A 21,226-nucleotide genomic window follows, 5' to 3' on the forward strand; every position below is an offset into this window, starting at 1 on the left:
ACTATCTATATTCTAAATAGCGCTTTTCTACTCTTCTATTTTATTATATTTTCAAGTGAATCTTGAGACTTTTTCATTCTTTACAAAAACTGCATATATCTGCATAAAGTTCTAAAGATATTTCCTTGACCCTTGTTCACAGCTTTCAGATGCTTTCTATACTTAGGGAATTCTGTAGTTTGGGCCTTTTTAAGTAAATTTTTTGGGCACATTTAAATAGCTATACCAAAAAAGAAAAATCCTTTTATTTTTTTGACAACCAGCTCTTCTTATCATGCCTCTTTTTCTCCAAACTATGCTTGGAAGTACACATATCCATCAGATGACTTGACTTGGTTTGAGTTGATACCATTTTTTGTGTTCTTTACTTTTTCCTGTTCTTTCTAGGTATTAGTAAAGTTCATATATTTATTTTTATTGGCCATATAGAACTGATTCACTGTTTATATATTTGGGACTGAAATTGATAAAGAATGAAAATAAATAATTATCCTGTCCACTGTCCTGATATATATAGCAGAAACAGGAGTAGATTTTTTTTCTTAGTCATACTTTACTGTAGAGTGAGGAAAGGCCAGAATGGGGTTAAGAGTGGAAATTTGACTACGCATGCCAGGGTTTAGCCTGAATACTACTGGCAGACAAATCAAGTTTTAACTTGTAACTGGATTTGATTGACTCAATGAGTAAATAGAAATACACAAATGTGCTTCCTTGTCACAGTCTTCTTAATTTTGTGCTTTTAGTTATGTTAACTCCTTGTTTTGACTAAAAGATTGTAATTTTTTGAGTAGGGCTCTTTTTGTCTAGGAAGTTTTCAGTGGAAGTTGAAAAAAAATCACTCAGTTCCTGAGTTGTTGACCCCGAATAATTCTGAAAATAGCATATACAAGTGATTGTATTTCTGATTTTCCTTAAGTTGTAAAAAAATTTTTGTTTTTTTAAAGAAAACTTAAAGCGAGAATCCCAGCTGTGAGTGTTAACCGCTTTAGTGAGAGTTGACGGCGATGCAGCTTGAGCTGCCCGTGGGCAGACGCTCCCTGAACCTTAGGTGCTTTGATTTTTATTAGAGAGAGAACAGGCATTCACTTGTTGGCATTAAAGTAGCTGTCTTAGAGGTAGAGGCCACATTTTGTTGTCAAATTGACAAAATGATCGCATTAGACTCTCAAGATTTTCCAGGCTGTTGCATTCCAAGCAGGATGGTAGCACAGACTCTGAGCCTCTGTTTCTGGAAACATGAATCAGAGGTGACAGTTTATTCTTGGAACGTCTTGTTGCTCTTTCACTGCCATTAGCGCAGTATAATACTTGCCCTTTTGCCTGGACTCTTGCTCTGACCCTCCTAGTTTTCTGACCATCTTCTCTTGGTTCAGCATTTTTTCCATCTTAAAGTTACATTTAAAAAAAAAAAAAAAAAAGTTACATTTTACACTTGAATCTTTCAGATATGACAGAACAGTGAAGTAGTCTCAAATTTAGAAGAGAAAGGTTGCTAAAGGATTGCATTCTGAAACTTGCTTTTCTGGGCTGACTTCTAGACATTTCCTCTTTCATCACATACATGCTCTCAGTGGGTTAGAAAGAAAGAACATTCCACTGAAAAAGAAGGCTGCCTTTAAATATGTGTGTGTACAGGGCTTCCCTGGTGGCTCAGTGCTAAAGAATCCACCTGCCCGTGCAGGAGACATGGGTTCCATCCCTGGTCTGGGACGAGCCCCCAGAGGCAGCTAAGCCCGTGTGCCCCAGATTCTGAGCCTGTGCCCTAGAGCCCAGGAGCCACAACTCCGGAGGCCCGCGTGCCCTCAAGCCCGAGCAACAGGAGAGGCTACCGCAGCGCGAAGCCTGCACGCCGCAACTAGAGAGTAGCCCCCGCTTGTTACAACTAGAGAAAGCAAACCTGGGCGTGGCAACAAAGACCCAGCACAGCCCAAAACAAACAAAAACTGTATAAACAGCACTTCCCCAGAAAACAGAGACGGCCCTGAGGACACGATTCTCCTCTTCCTGGCAAGTCTTCTGTCTTTCAGAATACTATCTTTGGAGTGTCTATGTTAGTATAGGTGGCAGCATCAAGGACAGGAATTTCAAAATCAGCCTTATTATAAGATAAGTGATTCTATGATTATAGCTGACAAAATGTGCTAACGGTATTTTTAAAATATCATTTGTGATTAAAAACATATTGCCTCAGTAATTGTATTCCTTTCCACCCATTTTTGTGGTGGCCAGACCTGTCTCATGGCGATCAGCCTCAGTCATCGCTGCCAGGGTGGGAGGGTTTCCAGGCCGGCTGGTCTGTTGGCACACAGAGCCCAAAGTGATGGGGCAGCTTCTGCTGCTAACTCTTCCTGTGTGAGCCCTGGTGGCCACGTCCCCTTCTGGGAGCCAGGTCCTTTCAACACACCGAGCCTAAACTTTCAGGCTAAGTGAAGTAGAATCCTCCAAGTAGGAATCTCCACTCGTGAGTGAGTCCCTGAGAGTGGTGTTGGGTGGTGCTCCCGTTCTGTGCTGTACCCACGCTTGCCTGTTGGGTATGTAACCCCCCGTAGTGGTTTAAGAAGTACATTGCATCTTAGAGGAGTGCTCCGTTCCTCACCCATGTCATCTCCAAGCTGGTGCCTCAGTTTCGTCTTTAAGAGGCCACTTACCACACTCTAGCTGGTAGCTTCTGGATAGGACTGTGTGATGTCCGCGGTCACAACCCACTTCTGCACCTCCTTTGTCATAGAGCAAGTATCTTGGTTTGACGTGTGGTTTTGCAGTATGTGCCTCGTGGACCCACACGAGTCTGATCTTTAATGCCCTCTTAGAATGGATGGTTCCTGGGCCTGTCTGGCCTCCTAACTCGGTAGATGTGGCAGTCCAGCTTATGAAGGACAGTTCTGGCTGCCTGGGCACTTGATGCCCCATACTCGGGGGCTCTGTCTCTGCCACGGCCCGAGAGCTTGCCAGGAGCTGTTGGGGTTCTTTCCCCTTGGGGGTTTTCAGAGGGGTGTATGGTTCTCTTCTGCATGTGGCATGACTTTGCTCCAGAACCCCAGGGATCTATGCTGAGAGACCCTCCTCTGGGGGCTTCCTGGCCCCCCTTTCTAGCAGATACTTCCGGTTCCTTGGAGTCAGCCAAATGGTATGGTGGAAGCAGCAGAACTGCTTGAGCTGCAGCCGGTGGTTCTTCTGGTCCTCACTCAAAACCAGCAGCCTCTTAAACAGCAGTGAATGGGTGGAAGTAGTTTTCTCATGTGTGGGGTGTATTGCCTTCAAAACCTGGGGGAGGCCTCCCAAACACTGTGCTTCTTTATTGGAGTAGAAGTTACTGACCTTGTCCTGTCCTTGGAGACAGTGTCTTGGCGTGCTCCAGACCACCTGACCCCCGACAACTTCCCAGATGGGCAGGCCCCCAAAACTCTCCATCCTCTGAAGCCCTTGTGTCTTACCAAGACATCTCCTTGCCACATTGTGCTTATCAGATTAGCATGAGGTCAGTAGTGGACCAGTGTGTTGTCCTGAACACCTGAATGGTCTGTGTCCATGGGGTATATTATGACAGGCAGCAGGAGTTAACCTAAGTAGCCTGGGAACTCTGTATTCCAGCAGGGTGGTGGGGCCTCTTCTGGAAGGTTCTGGAAGGTCCAAGGGAGCCTGCAGGTTAAAGGTACTTGTGTGCATCTCCAGGCTCCCCATCCCACCTGTCTGAGTCCCACTTCTCCCTTATCGGAGCCCTGCTACAAGAAGGTGTGGGAGGTTTGTCTTCCTGAGTTCACCTTTCTCTGAAGGTCTGCCACTCTTGCGGTTCAGACTTGCCTGGTCTTCTGCTCTGGAGACCGTCCGACTGTAGAAGATGAGGGCCGATTTGAGTGCTGCCCAGGAGGCCCTCTGACTCTCACCCTTTGCTTGAGTTTGGTGATTGTTTCAGCCTTTCGTGTTCTCTTTTCAGAGCATCAGTGGCACTCAGCAACAACCGCAATTCCTCTGTTCTTTTTATGTTTGTTTTTTGGCTGCTCTGAAGCGTGTGGGATCTCAGATCCCTGTCCAGAGATGAAACCTGTGCCTCCTGCATTGAACCTGTGGCGTCGTAACCACTGGACCACCAGGGAAGTCCCACTCCTTTTCTTACAGTTATTATTTCAGCCATAACCTATTTAACACAAGAAATGTTACATGAGCCCCTGCCTCCTCCAGCAGTCATGACCCAGTCCACCACAATGAAAGTCTCAGCAATGGCCCTGCTACGCTCGGTGAGGGATGAGCAGTGTTTTACCTCCAGTGTTGGGGTCCTTTGCTGGGCAGCTGTGGAGGGGTCCAACTCCAGAACCCCGTCCCTCGAGTGTGCCTCCCGCGACCTCTGCACTCCTAGAACTGGTGGTCCCAAGTGGCTTCCTAAACGCAGAACCTGAGACAGGGCTTGGGACAGGTCATGTATTGCGGGGTGCTCTTTAGGAGTAAGTCTGTAAGGAGGGAGTCAACCAGGATGGGAGGGAGCGCGCAGATGGTGGGTGTGGCCGCAGGGTAGCCCTCGCCTGGCCTGGCCCAGCAGCCTCTGTCTCTCCTTCAAGCAGAGGGGCGGGACTTCTGTGCCCCGTCAGGTGGTCAGTGGCTGTGAGCGGGCGTGCGGCCGGCACAACTTCCCAGATGAGCTGCCTCGCAGCAGCTCAGGGCACCTGTCTGGAGAAGGGGATGGCTGTGAGCCCTTAGCAGCCACACAGCTGGGCCCCGTGCCGGGGACTGGGCCGGCCCTACGGGTTTACCAGCTGGTAAGCTCTTCACGACATTTAAGATGCCTGGCCTTCTGACCCAGCACCCCCTTCCTCAGGGGTTTGCCTGCGGGTGCCCTTTACACATGTGAAATGACGTGATTGCTCAGATGGGAACGGCAGTGAGCGCAAAGCCCAGAAGACCCCTGCGCGTCCACGCCGAGGGCAGACCCCTGGGTGGCGCGGTGGAATACACTGTAGCCGCTGAGAAACAAAAAGCGCAGGGAAGCTCTCTATGTGTTGATATGGAATAGTCTCTAAGAGGTGGTGGTAAGTTAGAAAAGCTGATACCGTACTACCATTTAACTTGAGGTTTATGTTGTATGTGCATGCCTGTGCACGTATATGATGTGATTTGATTTTTAAATTTTGTTTGTTTGGCCGTGCCGGGTCTCCGTTGCTGCCCCGGCTTTTCTCTCGTTGTGTCGAGCGGGGGCGCTGTTCTCTAGTTGCGGTGCTCGGGCTGCTCACTGCAGCGGCCTCTTGTTTCGGAACACGGGCTCCAGGGCACGCGGGCCTCAGTAGTTGCAGCATGTGGGCCCGGTCGTTGCCTCTCCGGACGCAGAGCTCAGGCTCAGTTGCTCCGTGCACGTGGGGTCTTCCCGGATCAGGGATCGAACCCGTGCCTCCTGCATTGGCAGGTGGATTTTTTTTTTTTTTTTACCACTGAGCAACTAGGGAAGCCCCCTGCATGTATATAATTTTAAATGTACTGAACCTCTCAGCAGAAATGTATAGTATAACCAAGAAACTGGTAACATTGGTGGCCTCCAAGAAGGAGAAAAGAAAACAGGGTGGGACGGAAACTTAAGTTTTCACTGCAGACTCGTTTGGAGCTTTCAAATTTTAAAACAATTCTAGACCTGCTCTTTACTAGCTGGGTGATGCCGGTCCTTGGCCTTTGGTTTCCTTTTCTGTAAAATGCTGGTGACAGCGCCTTTATATCATAGGACTGGCGATGTTAAACAGGGCGAGGCATAGAAATCAGTGTAATGCCTACGTGTGAAGTAGTCAGTAACTATTAACTGCTGTTATTAATATTATTATCATTTATATTATTATGGTCTATTACCTTGTAGGATAGTGGTGAGAATGAGCTTAAGTAATAAGCATTGTATACTGTAGGACAGTGCCTAACACTGCAATATATGTGTGTTTCTTTTTAACACAATGCAAATAATAAATACATGTGTGTGTGCATATATATGTATAAATGTATATATATATTTCTACTTTTTTAAGGGAACTAGGATCCTGTTCTACATCCTGTTTTGTAACCTGATTGTTACACTTAATATATTTTAAGCATTTTCTGATAATGCTTATATTCAAGAACACTTGTGGTTTACAGTGATGATGGTAGACCAGCAGTGCACCCTGGGAGAGAGAGGGAGGGATGTTTATCCGTAGCAGCAGGGCAGGTGGGCTGCCGTGGTGCAGTCTACGTGTGTCTCAGCCTCGAGAGGTGGTAGAATGCACCCGGGAGCCTGCAGTCCACTGTCACTTGCTGGCCCTGAGCTGTCAGAAAGCTGGGTAAACTCTCTGAGCCTTCCTACCTGAAGCATTCTCTTGAGGATTAAGAATAACTTAAAGTGGAGACTTCTATGGTGGTCCAGTGGCTAAGACTCCACACTCACTGTGCAGGGGCCTGGGTTTGATCCCTGGCCAGGGAACTAGACCCTGCATGCCACAGCCAAGATCGAAGGTCCCGCGTGCTGCAACTGAGGCCTGGTGCAGCCAAACAATTTTTTTTTTTTTTTAAAAGAATAAAGCAACAAATCCTGGGAGAAGGGGCTCAACAAATAATTATGACTTGCTCCTGATCCTTTGAATTAATCCAGTGGTATCCATAATCAGGTGTATATATGAAGAGTCATTGGGGCAAAAGGAGATATTAGAATTTACATTTCTATTTAATTTGAATCTCCTTCATAGTCTCTATTTTTGGTGTTATTTATTAATTTTTGGCTGCACTGTACAGCTTGTGAGTCCTGACCTGACCAGGGACTGAACCTGGGCCCTCGGCAGTGAGAGCGCAGACTCCTAACCACTGGACTGCCATGGAATTCCTTGTGTTATTTTAAAATACAGTGATGAAGTAGCACTGTTTTAGTAATAATAATATAAAAATTTGTAACTTGGAGGTACATGCTCAAATTCTTTTTACTGATAGGGATGTACAAAATTGCAGCTAGGGTGTTATTTCTAGGGTGTCTGGTTGTGTGGTATAAATTAATTTCTTTGGTATACTAGGTTGATTTGACCTAACTTTGAACCTCAATCTCAAAAGGTAAAGGAGGAGTTGGCCAATTTGATGCTGCACCATAGTTAAGTCCTAGGACTCTTCAAAAGGACTACTCATGTCATAGTATTAGTAGTAATAATAACATCATACTGTATTTTACAAAGCTTCCAGTGCCTCATAAATAGTAATACAGAAACAAGCTTAGGCAACAGAATAATCACTGACTCTCAGATATGATTGCTTCATGTGTAATTATAAAAGCTTTTATTGTAAGTATTAAAGTTTGGTATACATTTACAAGGGAAAAAGAAAGTTGAGGTTTTAATAACAGCAACAAAAAAAAAGCACTAGCTTTGAAAATGAATCTGAAATCATGGAAAAAGGGTCAGTTTCCTTCGTAATCGGGAACGATTACTGAGTGCAGGATGTGCTGTAAATGCAAACTGAAACCTTAAAAGTACAGTTTCTTGCCCGTCATATTGGCAGAAGAGGCTGATGATTTTCCAGGGTTGGTGACAATGCTTTGGTGCAGGGGTGTAAATCGGCATAACCATTTTGGAGGACAGTTTGGCAGCAGTTTCAGGGATAAAAATGCTCATGCCATTCATCGTCTCTGGTTCTGCCCTAGGGAAATAAATCCTCAAAGAGAGGCATGTACATGCATGCTCACTGCAGCTGTTAATGGTAAACAGCTGGAGATAGCCATCGTGGGAGGAATGTTAAAAAAAGTAGTGACTTTCAAAAAATACAGGGGGAGGGGGCGGGATAAATTAGAAAGGTTGGGATTAACACACACTACTATAAATACAGTGACTAGCCAACAAGGACCTGCCATATAGCCTAGGAAACTATACTCAGTATTTTGTAATAACCTGTAAGGGAAAAGAATCTGAAAAACAATATATATGTGTATAACTGAATCACATGCTATACACCTGAAAATAACATGACGTTGTATATCAACTCTACTTCCATAAAATTAAAAAAATTTAAAGTAGAATTTACATACCATAAATTTTAAAGTGTACAGTTCAGTGCTTTTAGGTATACCCACAGAGTTGTGCAACCTCACTTCTATCTCCCTTAATTCCAGAACATTTTTATCCCCTCAAAAAGATACTCTCTGGGGTTTCCCTGGTGGCTCGGTGGTGAAGAATCTGCCTGCCAGTGCAGGAGACACAGATTCGATCCCTGATCTGAAAAGATCCCATATGCCCCAGAGCAGCTAAGCCCATGCACCACAGCTATCGAGCCTGGGCTCTGGAGCTCGGGAGACGCAACAGCTGAGCCCCTGCTCCACAGTAAGAGAAGCCACTGCAATGAGAGGCCCTTGCACCTTGACTAGAGAAAAAGCCCACACAGCAACGAAGACCCAACACAGCCAAAAATAAATACATTTATTTAAAAAAAAACACTCCCTACACATTAGCAGTCACTCCTCATTTTCCCCTTCCCTTGTCCCCTGGCAACCGCTAACCTACCTCCTATCTCTAGATTTGTCTGTTCTAGACATTTCGTATGAATCGGAACCGTGGGAATTACAGTTATTAGAATCTGGCTTTTGGGGGGTGGGGATGGGGTAACCATTTTATGAAATATAATTCACATACCATACAAGTTACTCATCTTAAATGTAACCTGTATTTAAACGTAACCTTTAAAGCCTGTAAAAGTTCAGGGCTTTAGCATAATATATTCACAGAGTTGTGCAACCATTACAGCAATTTTAGAACATTTCTTCATCCCCAAAAGAAATCCCATACCCTTTAGCTGTCATCCTTAATACTGTCCAGGAAAAATTTCTGTCTCTATAGATTTGCCTGTTCTGAATATTTCATATAAATGGATCATAAAAGATGTCTTTTGTGTCTGGCTTCTTTTACTTAGCATGTTTTCAAGATTCACCCACATTGCAGCATGTATCAGTAGTTTATTCCTCTGTACTGCCAGATAACCTTCCATTGTGTGGATATACCACATCTTGTGTATCCACTCATCAGTTGGTGGACATGTGGGTTGTTTCCCCCTTTGGGCTAATAATGCTGTTATGAACATCCAAGTTTCCTGTTCTCTTGGGTGGAATTGCTGGGTCATATGGTAACTTTGACTATTTGAGGAATTGCCAAACTTTTCTATAGCAATTGTGCCATTTTTACATGCCCACCATCGATATATCAATATTAAGTGTTCCAGTTTCTCTACATCCTTGCCAACACTTGTTATTTTTCCATTTTTAAAAAAATGATAGTCATCCTAATCAGTATGAACTGATGTCTCGTTGTGGTTTTCATTTGCGTCTCCCTAATGACTAACAGTGTGAAGCGTCTTTCCTTGTGCTTGTTGGCCGTTTGTGGACCTTCTCTGGAGAAGTGTCTGTTCAGCCTCTGGCATGTTTATGCTACGCTGTAGAGCTGTTAAAAAGGAATGAGGCAGATCTGTGTGTAGTAACCCCTGATCTTAACACTTGGCAAAGTAGCAAATAACAGAAAGATACAGCACCTTTTATATAAATGCTCACAGCTGCACCTTGTATGTACATATACACACACTCTAGAACTGTGTGGCTAATATAAATATGTAAGAGGGTGGAGAAAGGGTCTGCGGAAATAGTCCCCAGACTTACCAAGACAATTGGTTACCTTAGAATGGGAGACAGAGAGCTACAGGGGGTGGGATTTCATCAAGAGACTTTTTTCTTGTTTATAACATTTTACAAAGGATTCATAAACTATTTGGTTAATTTAAAAAATTAGTATGAAAGCTCCTTAAAATATATACACAATTTAAAAAGATGAGAAAAAGGAAGCAACTGGGGAACTTTGAGAAAGGTTAGAATAAGTGCTTTCATACCACGTAGCAAGTGAGTGTCTGGTTGGAAGTGGAAGTGTTAGTTGCTCAGTCGTTTGCAACTCTTTGTGACCCCGTGGACTGTAGCCGCCAGACTCCTCTGTCCAGTATTCTCCAGGCAAGAATACTGGAGTGGGTTGCCATTCCCTCCTCCAGGGGATCTTCCTGACCCAGGGACTGAACCCAGGTCTCCTGCATTACAGGCAGATTCTTTCCCGTCTGAGCCACCAGGGAAGCCCATAGGAATGTATGATTACTGTTCTGAAAATATCATTGATCATTATTCCCTTTATAGCCCAAATCTATCAGATTTTATCTGATTCCACTTGATCAAAAGTTTTATTGTTGTTCTACTAATATATAACAATGTACAAATAGTACAGAGATTTATAAAGTTAAAATGAACTCATTTCCTCTCTTCACCGCAAACCCCTCCTTCCCCATGACAGTTACCATTTGTGCAGCTTCTTTTCCTAATAAAATTCTATGTTCTCGTATTTTCTCCTCACCCCCACCCAATAAGGTACGTTTCTTCAGCTTTCTGTTGTTGATGGAGAAAAACTTCTTCCTCTGGGGGAAAAAAAAAAAGTCTTTTTTATTTATATTTTGGCCACAAGGCATGTGGGATCTTAGTTCTCTGCCCAGGGATCCACCTTGCACCCCCTGCATTGGAAGCGCGGAGTCCTAACCACTGGACCACCAGGGAAGACTTTATCTTTACGTGTCTGTGACGGTGGTCTTCAGCCTTGCTTTGTATCCCCTGTACCAGAGGTGGTGGTTTTGCAGGTCCCAAATTCTGCTCAGATGTCTTCATTTTATAAAAATTTCCCCTGCTGATTCCAAAGCGCCCACGGGGTCAAGAGTCATTTATCTAGTGAGGAATCTCAGAGCAGTCATAAATTATACCTGTGATGCTTCTTCGAGAATTATTTTTGGTAGGTTCTTTATGAGAGAGCAATGAGCCTGTCAGCTTTGTGGAAACATGCCTGAGTTTAGATGGCCTGTTTTGTTCCGGGAATTTCACAGAACCTTTCCTTTAGGTTATTTTCAGCATCAGGACTTTATCTCTAACTAAACACTCTTCGTGGTGCTGCCATCTGAGCCTGAGAACGTGATCTTTCATTCCTTTGTGAAGACGGTAGGAATGAGCAGTAACAGGGCAAATCTAGCTTTCTGCCATTTTACATCGAAAATGAGTGGGTAAAGCAAAAATGGGCAGTGCTAAGTCTTCCATGCCAGGCAAACTAGCCTCTGGTCTTGTTTTGTGAAGCTTTTTTTGCCCCTCTCCACCCCCTCCTCCCCACCCCCAGATTTTTGTAGACTTCCTTATAGGAGGTTTGCCTGAGATGCAGGTGGGAAACTCATATGATTCGTAAAACTCCATGCTAATTTCCATTCTTACGTTTTCAGACACAAAACTTGCAGAAATTCATAAAAGCCACTCAGACGTAATAGTAGTCAATTTCTTTAGAAAAATAAACTCAAGGAATCTTTCTTATGTCTTAAATTTTTTGTTAATCTGTACATTTTCTCTTCTAGGTATTCTCATGGGAGCAGTTATAAAAATTATAGAGTTTAAAAAACTGGCAAATTGGAAGGTAGGTTTACCCAACTGTTCTTTTTTTAACATAAGTACAATTTTGATTGGTTCTTAGTTTTAGTGACAGTGATGGTTATGGTGGCCTTCTTATCATTACTTGACTGTGAAGTTTATATTGTCCCATTGATTTTTTAACATTTTAGTAGATTAGGGTTGATATCTTTTCATCTGAGTTTTCTGAAAAAGCATAAATCTCATAGTTTTGAGTTAAGAAGCATTCAATGCCATGTTTTGGTATTTGTGTGCATTTTTACAATCTTAGATGACCTTGCTGTATGCTAGTCTCTCAGTCATGTCTGACTGTTTGTGACCCCATGGACTGTAGCCCGCAAGGCTCCTCTGCCCATGGAATTCTCCAGGCAAGAATACTGGAATGGGTGACCATTCCCTTCTCCAGAGGATCTTCCCAACCCAGGGGTCAAACCCAGGTCTCCTGCTTGGCAGGCAGATTCTTTACCGCCTGAGCCACCAGCGAAGCCCTTGCTGTATACAGACCTCTGCTGCTGCTGCTGCTGAGTCGCTTCAGTCGTGTCCGACTGTGTACAACCCCATAGACGGCAGCCCACCAGGCTCCCCCATCCCTGGGATTCTCCAGGCAAGAACACTGGAGTGGGCTGCCATTTCCTCTCCAATGCATGAAAGTGAAAAGTGAAAGTGAAGCCGCTCAGTCGTGTCCGACTCTTAGCGACCCCATGGACCGCAGCCTACCAGGCTCCTCCATCCATGGGATTTTCCAGGCAAGAGCACTGGAGTGGGTGCCATTGCCTTCTCCAAGCATTAAATGTTAAACAGTGTTTATTTCTCCTAATTCTGTTCTAACAGCTGCAGCTAATAAGACTTACCTACCCAGCACTATAGGCCTTAGAGCATGCGTCATGCACTAGCTTCTGTCATCCTCATGACAGCCATGGAGTTAGATGGGCCTCACGTTAGCTCCATTTTCTCAGATGATGCAAGTGACCTCGCGGGGCTGGGACACGGCCCGCATCACAGAGCTGGAGAGCAGTTGAGTTGGCGCTCGTGCCCAGGCCCTCTGGGCCCATGCGTTCTGTGTTTTCCCCACCACACCACGCTGTCCTCACTCTGTGGATGATCTACCCTTCCGTTCCCTCAGGGGTCATTAGAGTGTGACCATCGTCTGTGGTCCACAGACTGGTTGAAACTTGAGTAGGGAGCTTAGCAAAACTGATTTTGTGAAGGGAAATATGGTCCATTTCAAAATATTAAAAGAATTGTATGGTAAAAATTCACATTTGAGCCCCCCCTACTTTGAGGCAGCTCCTAGGTGTGAAGGTTAATTTACTTGTGGAGCTGTAGAATATAAAATTTGCAAAACGAGCCTCATAGTCTGAGGTAAAGTGCAATTTGAAACTGTTATAAATAATAGTCAGTATCTTATAATAATCTATAATGAAAAAATATGAAAAAGAATATATATATGTAAAACTGAGTCAGTTTACATCAGAATCAAATACAATGTTGTACATCAACTATACGCCAATAAAAAAAAGAAAGTCTACATTTATAAAATAATAATAGTATTCAGGACGTATTGTATGTGTTAAATGAATTCTCAGTATGTGTATTGAGCTCGGCATATTTCTAGAACTCCCCTCCGCCTGGGAAGGGACTGGGCAGGCCCCACTGGAGCGCGTTGTATATAAAGCTTGGCATTCCTGCAGCTGGTTCAATTTAACCTCACAGTGGCACATTCTCGGGCAGAGAGCACAGACCGTACACCCTTTCTCCACTCTTACCTTGGATAGAGCCTGATGTGTAAGTACTGCCCCCGACACACTTTGTTGATTTAAAATCAGTTGATCGAAATTGGAATCAATTTAAAACCAGTTTAAAAATCATTAGTTTTCTTTTAAATATTATTAATCTATATAAAATTCTAGAAATTTCATGTAAAAATGTGAACTTCTGGCGTCTCTGGAAGAAGCGGACGCTCTCTCAGCCCTGGGCCCACGCTCCCCCCAGCAGGGATCGCTGAGTGCAGCTGCTTCCTGGGGTCTGCGGGGTACCCCAGGGAAGCCTGTGAATGGGTGAGCCCTGCTCTGAGCAGGACTGGGAAAAGAGTTATCCTTTAATTTTCTATGCTTCAGAGTTATTAAATATATTTTTCAGCGTGTGTTGGTTTTCAAGTTAAAGAATAATAACATGTTTAGTAGTGTAGACACGTGAACCACATTTGAGTGGTGAATGCAATGAAATGCTTTGAGGAGCCTTTCAGGCAGCCAGTGCTTGACCTCAGAAAAGGGTGAGGTTTTTAGGCTAAGACAGTAGGGCCGGCTCTCCAGAGGAGCTGGTGTTTGTGGAAAGCCAACAGGAAGCAGGGCCTGTTTGGAAACCTGGTGCTGCGGGGAGCAGGGGGAGGAGAGAAAAGCGGTGCTGGAGTGGTGTTTTCTTCCCCTGTTGTTCTGTTTCCAAACTTTCCCGCTGGGCAGCCTTCTGCCTGTGTTGTCATAGGCTTAATATATTTCTTTAAGTCAGCCTGCTTGTTTAGGTATGTGCATTTTTACAACAGTTTTTTAAAAGCTTTTATTGTGATAAAATGAGAACATAAAATTTACCATTTGAGCCGTTTTTAAGCTTACAGTTTAATGGCATTAAATACATTCAAGTGTTATTTAGTCATCACCACTATCTCCAGAACATTTTTCATCACCCCAATCAGAAACCCTACCCATTAAACAATTCCCCATTCCTCTTTACCTGCTTTGTATTCCACTTTCTGTGTTTTGTTTTGTTTTTTTAACATTTTCTGGTTTTTTAGTGGCCCCTATTCTACTTTCTATGTTTATGAACTTAACTATTCTAGTACCTCGAATGAGTGGAATCATGCAAATATTTGTCCTCTTGCATCTAGCTGCTTTTCCTTACCGTGATGTTTTTAGAGTTCATCCACATTGTAACCTGTAGGATCACTTCTGTCCTTTTATGGCTGGATAACATTCCGTGGTGGGCACAGCCCACACTTCCGTTCACCCGTTCATCTGCTGCCGGGCCCTGGCGTTGTTTCCCCCTTCTGACTGTCATTGAATGATGCTGCTTATGAACCTTGGTGAACGTTTATTTTAAATAAGGAGACTTTATAATACTGTTTGAAGTGGGGAGCCAATATTGTTTTTATAAATAAATATGAAAACAGAGTGGTACATTTGCTTGCTGAAGCCTCTGAGGCCAAGCCTGCCCTCTTGGTCAAGAAGACGGATCGGCACGGTGGAGACAGGCTTAGCCGGGTGGCCCCAGATGGATGCGTCCGACTAACTGGGATTGAGAAAGAGAGTCAGAACCGGCTGACTTTCTCAGCCTGTGGGGTCGGTGGTATTTGACACACGTTGCTCACGTGCCGCCTCAGGCCCCTTGAGGGGAGATGTTGCCAAAGGAACCTGGGGTCTCTCTGTGACACAGTCACCGTCAGGTGGCGTGTGTGTCTCCCAGGGCTTCTGTAACAGATCAGCACAGACCGAGTGGCTTGAAACAGCAGAGGTGGTGCAGGCATAGTTCTGGAGGCCCAGAAGTCTGCAGTCAGGGTGTTGGCAGGGCCACGCCTCCTCAGGGAGGGAATCCAGGCCCTCGGGGAGAATCGTTCATTACCTCCTCTAGCTCCTGGTGGTCCCGGGCCTGCCTTGGCTGTGGCAGCATAACTCCTCTCTCTGCCTCAGTCTGCCTTCACGTGCCTTCATCTCTGTGTCTATGAATCATTCTCTGTCTCTTTTAAGGACACTCTCATTGGGTTCAGGGCCCACCTAACCCAGCAAGATCGCAACTGGGTTCTGCCCTTCATTTCATCTGCAAAGACCCTATTTTCCAATCAGGTCGTATTCTGAGGTTCCCGGTGGACACAAACTAGGGATAGAGGATGCTGTGAACCCGCTGCGGGTGGGCTCTCCTTTCTCCCAGGGGAAGTTTAGTTTCTGAAACTGAGAGTCTCTGCCGGTCCTACCACACAGAGCCTGTGGGTAGGGTGCTCCACAAATCACAGAGGTCGGCCCATTTCTTTTCACATGGCCCCAGTCTGAGTCATGAGCTTGTTATACAGGCTGTTATTTTAAGACTTAATAAGGCATTTTCTGAAATCATCATTTGCTTCTATTTTGAGCCTTTTTCGAATGTCATTTTAAGTCCTTATGGTAACAGCCATACATTTGTAAGGATACATTTATCATTCTTTTGACTAGGGATTTTGACAAGAAATCAAACTGTCAAGATTGTGGCTTGGGAATTTTCTTTTGAAAAGGTCCTGATTTTTCAGTTTTAAGTAGACTGTATTACTTGTCCTCATTTGGGTTTGAGAACCAGTATGTATTTTCCCTCCAATCCACCACAGTTAGAGCTTCCTTCCTTCCATTGTCCCTTCCTTCCTTCATCCCTTCCTTCCTTCCTTCTGTAGGTTTGTAAGAAGAGAGCTGTATTAATATAGAAGATGAAATTATTATTTCATCCCCCCAAAGTTAGGGTAACTTTGTCCCTGAAGATATTCATATTCTAAAAATATATTTCATAATGGTACTTAATGTTTGAATCTGAAAGCTGGCAAGGGGCTCACTTTATAGCCACGTCCCAAGTTGCAGGGGCATCAGGTGAGAACTGTTTCATCACAGTCAGATTTAGGAAAATGGCATAGTTGTCTCTGATAGGCAGAGAAAAGGCAGAGCTATTTTAAACATGAGTGGGGTTTACCCTCCCTCTAAGTGGATTGTTTTAGGGCTTACCGTTACCTCTTCCCTGGAGGAATTCCAATTTGTGGACTTGTTTTTGAAAGTGTTCTCTTTGAATTGAAATGTTTTCTATATTAAAGTTAATTTACTTTCCTTAGTAGGATGAAGAGCCTACTGCTGTACATTGGAAGCAGCTCATTCTGCTGCTTATTTTTCTGGTCACCTTTAAAGTAGTTTGTTCTACATTTTTAAATGCGGGTTTTCTTTGAGGCCTTTGTATGTTTGTTTGTTTGTTTTGTCACTGCTTTTGTTTGGTTTTATCATCAGGGAGTGATTTAAACATTGTATGTTTCCACTGGGCCAAGTTCCGAGAGAAGAATGACTTTGGCTCTTCACTGATATATTTATTCTGAAAATACACCTTTTATGTTTGCAGGAGGAAGAAATGTTTCGTCCAAATATGTTTTTCCTCCTCTTGCTCCCACCTATCATATTTGAGTCAGGATACTCGTTGCACAAGGTAAGACTCGGGCACGCAGTAGTGCTTGTGGTCTGGGGGCTCCTGTGTGTCCTTAAGGGCGCGGGGCGTTAGTGCAGCGGCGGTGGCTCTGTGTGAACAGCCTGGGGATGAGGTGGAAGCTGGACCCTCGCGCCTGATTTGTAAAGAGGAGCAAACACGATCGGTGGGCTGCTCTCATGGTTTCAGGCGGTGTGGCTTTCTAGTGTTTTCCTTAGAGGGGTGCTTTGCTTAGAGATGACCAATTTAGAAATATGTATTTATTTGGCTGTGCCAGAACTTAGTTGCTGCACGCGGGATTGTCATTGAGGCACGTGGGTCTTTCGTGGCGGTGCACGGGCTTCTTTCTAGTTGACGTTCAGTAGTTGCAGGACAAAGGCTTAGTTACCCCGAGGTATGTGGCCTCTTGGCTCTGAGCAGGGATCAAACCCACATCCCCTGCATTGAAAGGTGTATTTCTGTACCACTGGACCACCAGAAAAATCTCCCAAAGTGATTTTAATGGCACATGGATGTTATACTCACTCCTCTTAGAGTCAGACTAACCCATGCTAAAAAGTCAGACTGTGTCCTGCGATGACAGGATGGGTGCCCCAGGCCTGCTGGTTTCTCCCTCTCTCCCTCCTTTGGCCCACCCACCCTTCAGAGTCTCCGCCCTCAGGCCCTTCTCTGGGCCTCAACTCCCAGCGGACTTCAGCCCCGGACCCTGTTCCTTCCCACCTTCCCATCCCCTCCCTGGCCCTGCTCCTCCTCTCCAGACAAGAGCGCGGCCTTCCCCCCAGGCTTCCGAGCTCCTTCTGGCCCATTCACTGACTCCCACAGTTGCTCTGCCCATTCTTGGCTCCCGACCCTGCAGCGCAGTATCTGGCCCTGCCCGGTTCTCTGCTTTGCTCTGACATTTCTGGTCTCTGTCCTCCAGCTTCCGGCTGGACGCTTTCTGCCTCCAGGAGAAAGCAGGAGCTTCTCATTTTGTGTACCCTAGGCTTTTCTTTGTCTGTGAGTTCTTTTTAAATATTCGTGTATTTAAGTTTTGAAATAAGGTGATTCAACTTAAAATACTAGTAGTACAACAGTTATTTTGTAAATGTGATTTTAAAACAATATGAGGGTTGGAAGGACTCAAGGTTTGGCCTGTCCGTGGAAAGGGAAAAGAGCCTGATTTTGGACCCAGAGACCTAGGTCTAGTCGTGCGCTGCCCCCTATGGGTTCCTTTTGAGTAGTGCCTGCGTGCTAAGTCGCTTCAGTCCTGTCTGACTGTGACCCGTGGATTGTAGCCCGCCACGCTGCTCTGTCCATGGGATTTTCCAGGCAAGAATACTGGAGTGGGTTGCCACCCTGGAGATTCCTCCGGGAGATCTTCCTGATCCAGGGGTCAAACCTGTGGCTCCTGCATTGTAAGTGGATTCTTTGCTGCTGAGCCATGGGAGATGCCCCCTTTTGAGTAGAGTAGAAATTAAAAATAATGACCAAAAAGATCCCCAAACCCTACCTCCTAGGTTGCATTGAGATTTACATTAGATGGAAAGATGTAAGCAAAGCACCACTCACCACATTAAATAATTGGTAGTGCTTCTTGTATTATCTGTTATAACCTGACTAGTTATTATTTGGAGAAGGAAATGGCAACCCAGTCCTGTATTTTTGCCTGGGAAATCCTATAGACAGAGGAGCCTGGCAAGCTTCAGTCCAGGAAATCAAAAAGAATCAGAGCCTCTAGGCAATAATTAATAAGAATTTAATAGGGGATATATTTATACATACAGCTGATTCACTTTGTTCAGCAGAAACTAACATAACATTGTAAAGCAGTTATACTCCAAATATAAATAAATAAAAAGTAAATAATATTAATAACATAATAAACTTGAGAATTAAATTTGTCGTGAGAGTTTTAGTAAAAACATACAAATTAAATCTTTAGTTTTCCTCCTGAATAGTAAAGCAAAATTAAGATGTTTAGTCCGGAGTTTTTTAGTTACCATTTTACTGTGTATTAATCCAAAGAAAAAAGAACAAGAAATTTAGTGTTTAAAAAAATCCTATATCTTGTAAAACTGACATCAAATAATTGTTAGAAAAACAAGCAAGAAGGATTTGAAGGTCAGTGTCCTTTACTCTTTAATTTTGTGGACAAATCTTGAAAGAACTGAGAGTGGACTATGAAAATACTTCACGACAGCACTGAAGAAAGTCGGGTACATATTATCTTCTTTTTGGTGTGCTGCTTGGCGTGAGATTTTAGTTTCCTGACCAGGGATTGAACCTGAGCCCTCGGCAGTGAGAGCATTGAGTCCTAACCACTGAACTGGAACTCCCAAAAATGATTTTTTTGCTTAAAAACATGACACTGGTTATTATATTAGCACATGTAAAGTTTTTTATCTTCTAATTTTTTCAGAGGAGGGGGAAATAAACTTTTCAAACTTTGAGGAAAATAGTTTCTTGAGAGAAAACTTCTTTGAAGATGACTTTCCAGCGGAAAATGTGACAGTTTATGTGACAGGGACTAATGTGAGTTGAAAGTGTGAATTTAGAGACTTCTGTCCACTGCCGGCACTTGTCCCTGAAGAATAGGAAGTTGACTTTGTTTTATTTTAATATTGCTGTATTTGCTGGTGTAAGTTTGAGTTTGGACTAAAAATTTCCATATGATTATCATCAATTGATATGCATTAGGTAGGCAGCTATTTGGTTCTTTGAATTATTAGTGCCATATAAAGAATAGAACATTAATTATGTCGGAAAGAAGCAGATGAATTTGCCTTATGTAGCAAAGGGAAGTTCTTATAGTGGGGTAAATTGAATTTTGGTAAATTTTCAATATTCAGATTAATATTAGCCAACTACATAAGTTACAACAGAATTAGATCCCTGTAAACAGACAAAAGTGTTGGTCGCTCAGTCATGTCTGACTTTTTGCGACCGCATGGACAGTAACGTGCCAGGCTCCTCTGTCCGCATGGACCATAGCCTGCCAGGCTCCTCTGACCATGGAATTCTCCAGGCAAGAATACTGGAGTGGGTGCCCATTCCCTTTTCCAGGATCTTCCTGACCCAGGGATCGAACCTGGGTCTCCTGCCTTTCAGATGGATTCTTTACCGTCTGAGCCACCAGGAAAGCACCAGGAAAAGACCCTGATGCTGGGAAAGATTGAGGACAAGAGGAGAAGGGGGCGACAGAGGATGAGATGGTTGGATGGCATCATTGACTCAATGGGCATGAATTTGAGCAAACTCCAGAAGATAGTGAAGGACAGGGAAGCCTGGGGTGCTGCAGTCCATGGGGTCACAGAGTTGGACATGACTTAGCAACTAAACACACACAAACAGACCAAGAGGTAGTGTAATCTGTTCTTAAAAAAACAAAACAGCTCTTTGCAAAGAAAAACTCATAGATGAAAGTCTTGTTTAGGGAAGAACCCAATCATTGTGTTTGCCTTAAGTTATTTTAAAGTTCTTTGTGTGCTAAAGATTGATATGCCAAAGTAATTGAATGTCAGATCGTGGGCAGCCAAATCAAAATTGCAAAAAATGAAGCAAAGATACTTCCTGAAGGAGATAGGTTTAGTGGGCTCTTGGTGTTGAGCTAAGGTCTTTTGAAGTTAGATTTAAAGTATCAGTCCAGTGGTTAGGGCTCAGTGCTTTCACTGCCAAGGGCCTGGTTCAGTCCCCGGTCAGAGAACTAAGATCCCACAAGCTGCATGATGCGGCCAAAAAAAAAGTATCAGTTCCTTTTGTCTGTGGCTTGACAATTTCTGACTAAAAAAAAAAATGGGATTCCTTGTTCAGGCCCACAGTCAAAGGCCATCAAGGTTCCCTGGCCTTGTCCCCAAGTAGAGTCCACAGGATTCTAATAAACAACTTGTTTTTCTTAACTTTAATGGATATGTGAAAGATGTTACTACTGCTTGTACTCAGATATTTTCTCTTAAGTGCTGTCAAGTATAGATGGGAATATATTTGTCATATTTATTTCACTCTGTTTCACTAATAGTGCAATAAAATTGCTTAAAAGATGTGGACAGCAAAAAAGGAGTTTCTGATAGTATAACCTATAACATTGACATAACCTTGACATTCTTTATAGTAATGTACCTCTTCTTAATTAATTGAAAAAATTATCATTATATAGACTTTGGGCTTTGATCAAACACGAAGCACAGCTAATTCCTTCAGTACCTGTTCTCTGGGCATCATCCATCTGACGGGCGTCTGCCAGTGACTGTGTTGCACCAGAGCAGACGTGGTCATTGCCCGCCCCGAGCCTGCAGCCTAGTGGGAGGGACAGATAGCAGTCAGGTAATGACTTAAGTAAATGTCACATTTCAGCCGCGGCAAGTGCTACCAGGAGAAAAGGCATTGTGCATCAAGAACATAGGCTGCGATCTGACTTGGCAGAGGGATCAGAGAAGGCTTCCCTCAGGGAAAGTAAAAAATGTCCTGAGGCCTTTGGATGTTGAGGCCTTGGATGGTTCAGTAAGCAGAGGGGAAGGAGGAGTGGGCCAAGCCCAGAGAGTATGACGATGTATTTGAAGAAAAAAAGCTCCCAGTGAGGAGACTTCCCTGGTGGCCCAGGGGCTCAGGGCCCGAGCTCCC

General features: G+C 44.0%; 1 protein-coding gene across 6 annotated transcripts in view; it reads left to right on the plus strand.

Annotated features, from left to right (window-relative positions):
• SLC9A8 (solute carrier family 9 member A8) overlaps positions 1-21,226 on the plus strand; it is a 73,942-nt gene that overhangs the window by 12,487 nt on the left and 40,229 nt on the right. For all 6 annotated transcript variants that reach the window (XM_043478501.1, XM_043478498.1, XM_043478502.1 and 3 more), the window contains 2 exons: positions 11,386-11,444; positions 16,550-16,633. In XM_043478501.1, the coding sequence (XP_043334436.1) occupies positions 11,386-11,444; positions 16,550-16,633 (143 nt within the window). The remainder of the gene's footprint in view (positions 1-11,385; positions 11,445-16,549; positions 16,634-21,226) is intronic.

Source organism: Cervus canadensis, chromosome 10, assembly GCF_019320065.1.
Source record: "Cervus canadensis isolate Bull #8, Minnesota chromosome 10, ASM1932006v1, whole genome shotgun sequence".
In the NCBI taxonomy this organism is placed as follows: Eukaryota; Metazoa; Chordata; class Mammalia; order Artiodactyla; family Cervidae; genus Cervus; species Cervus canadensis.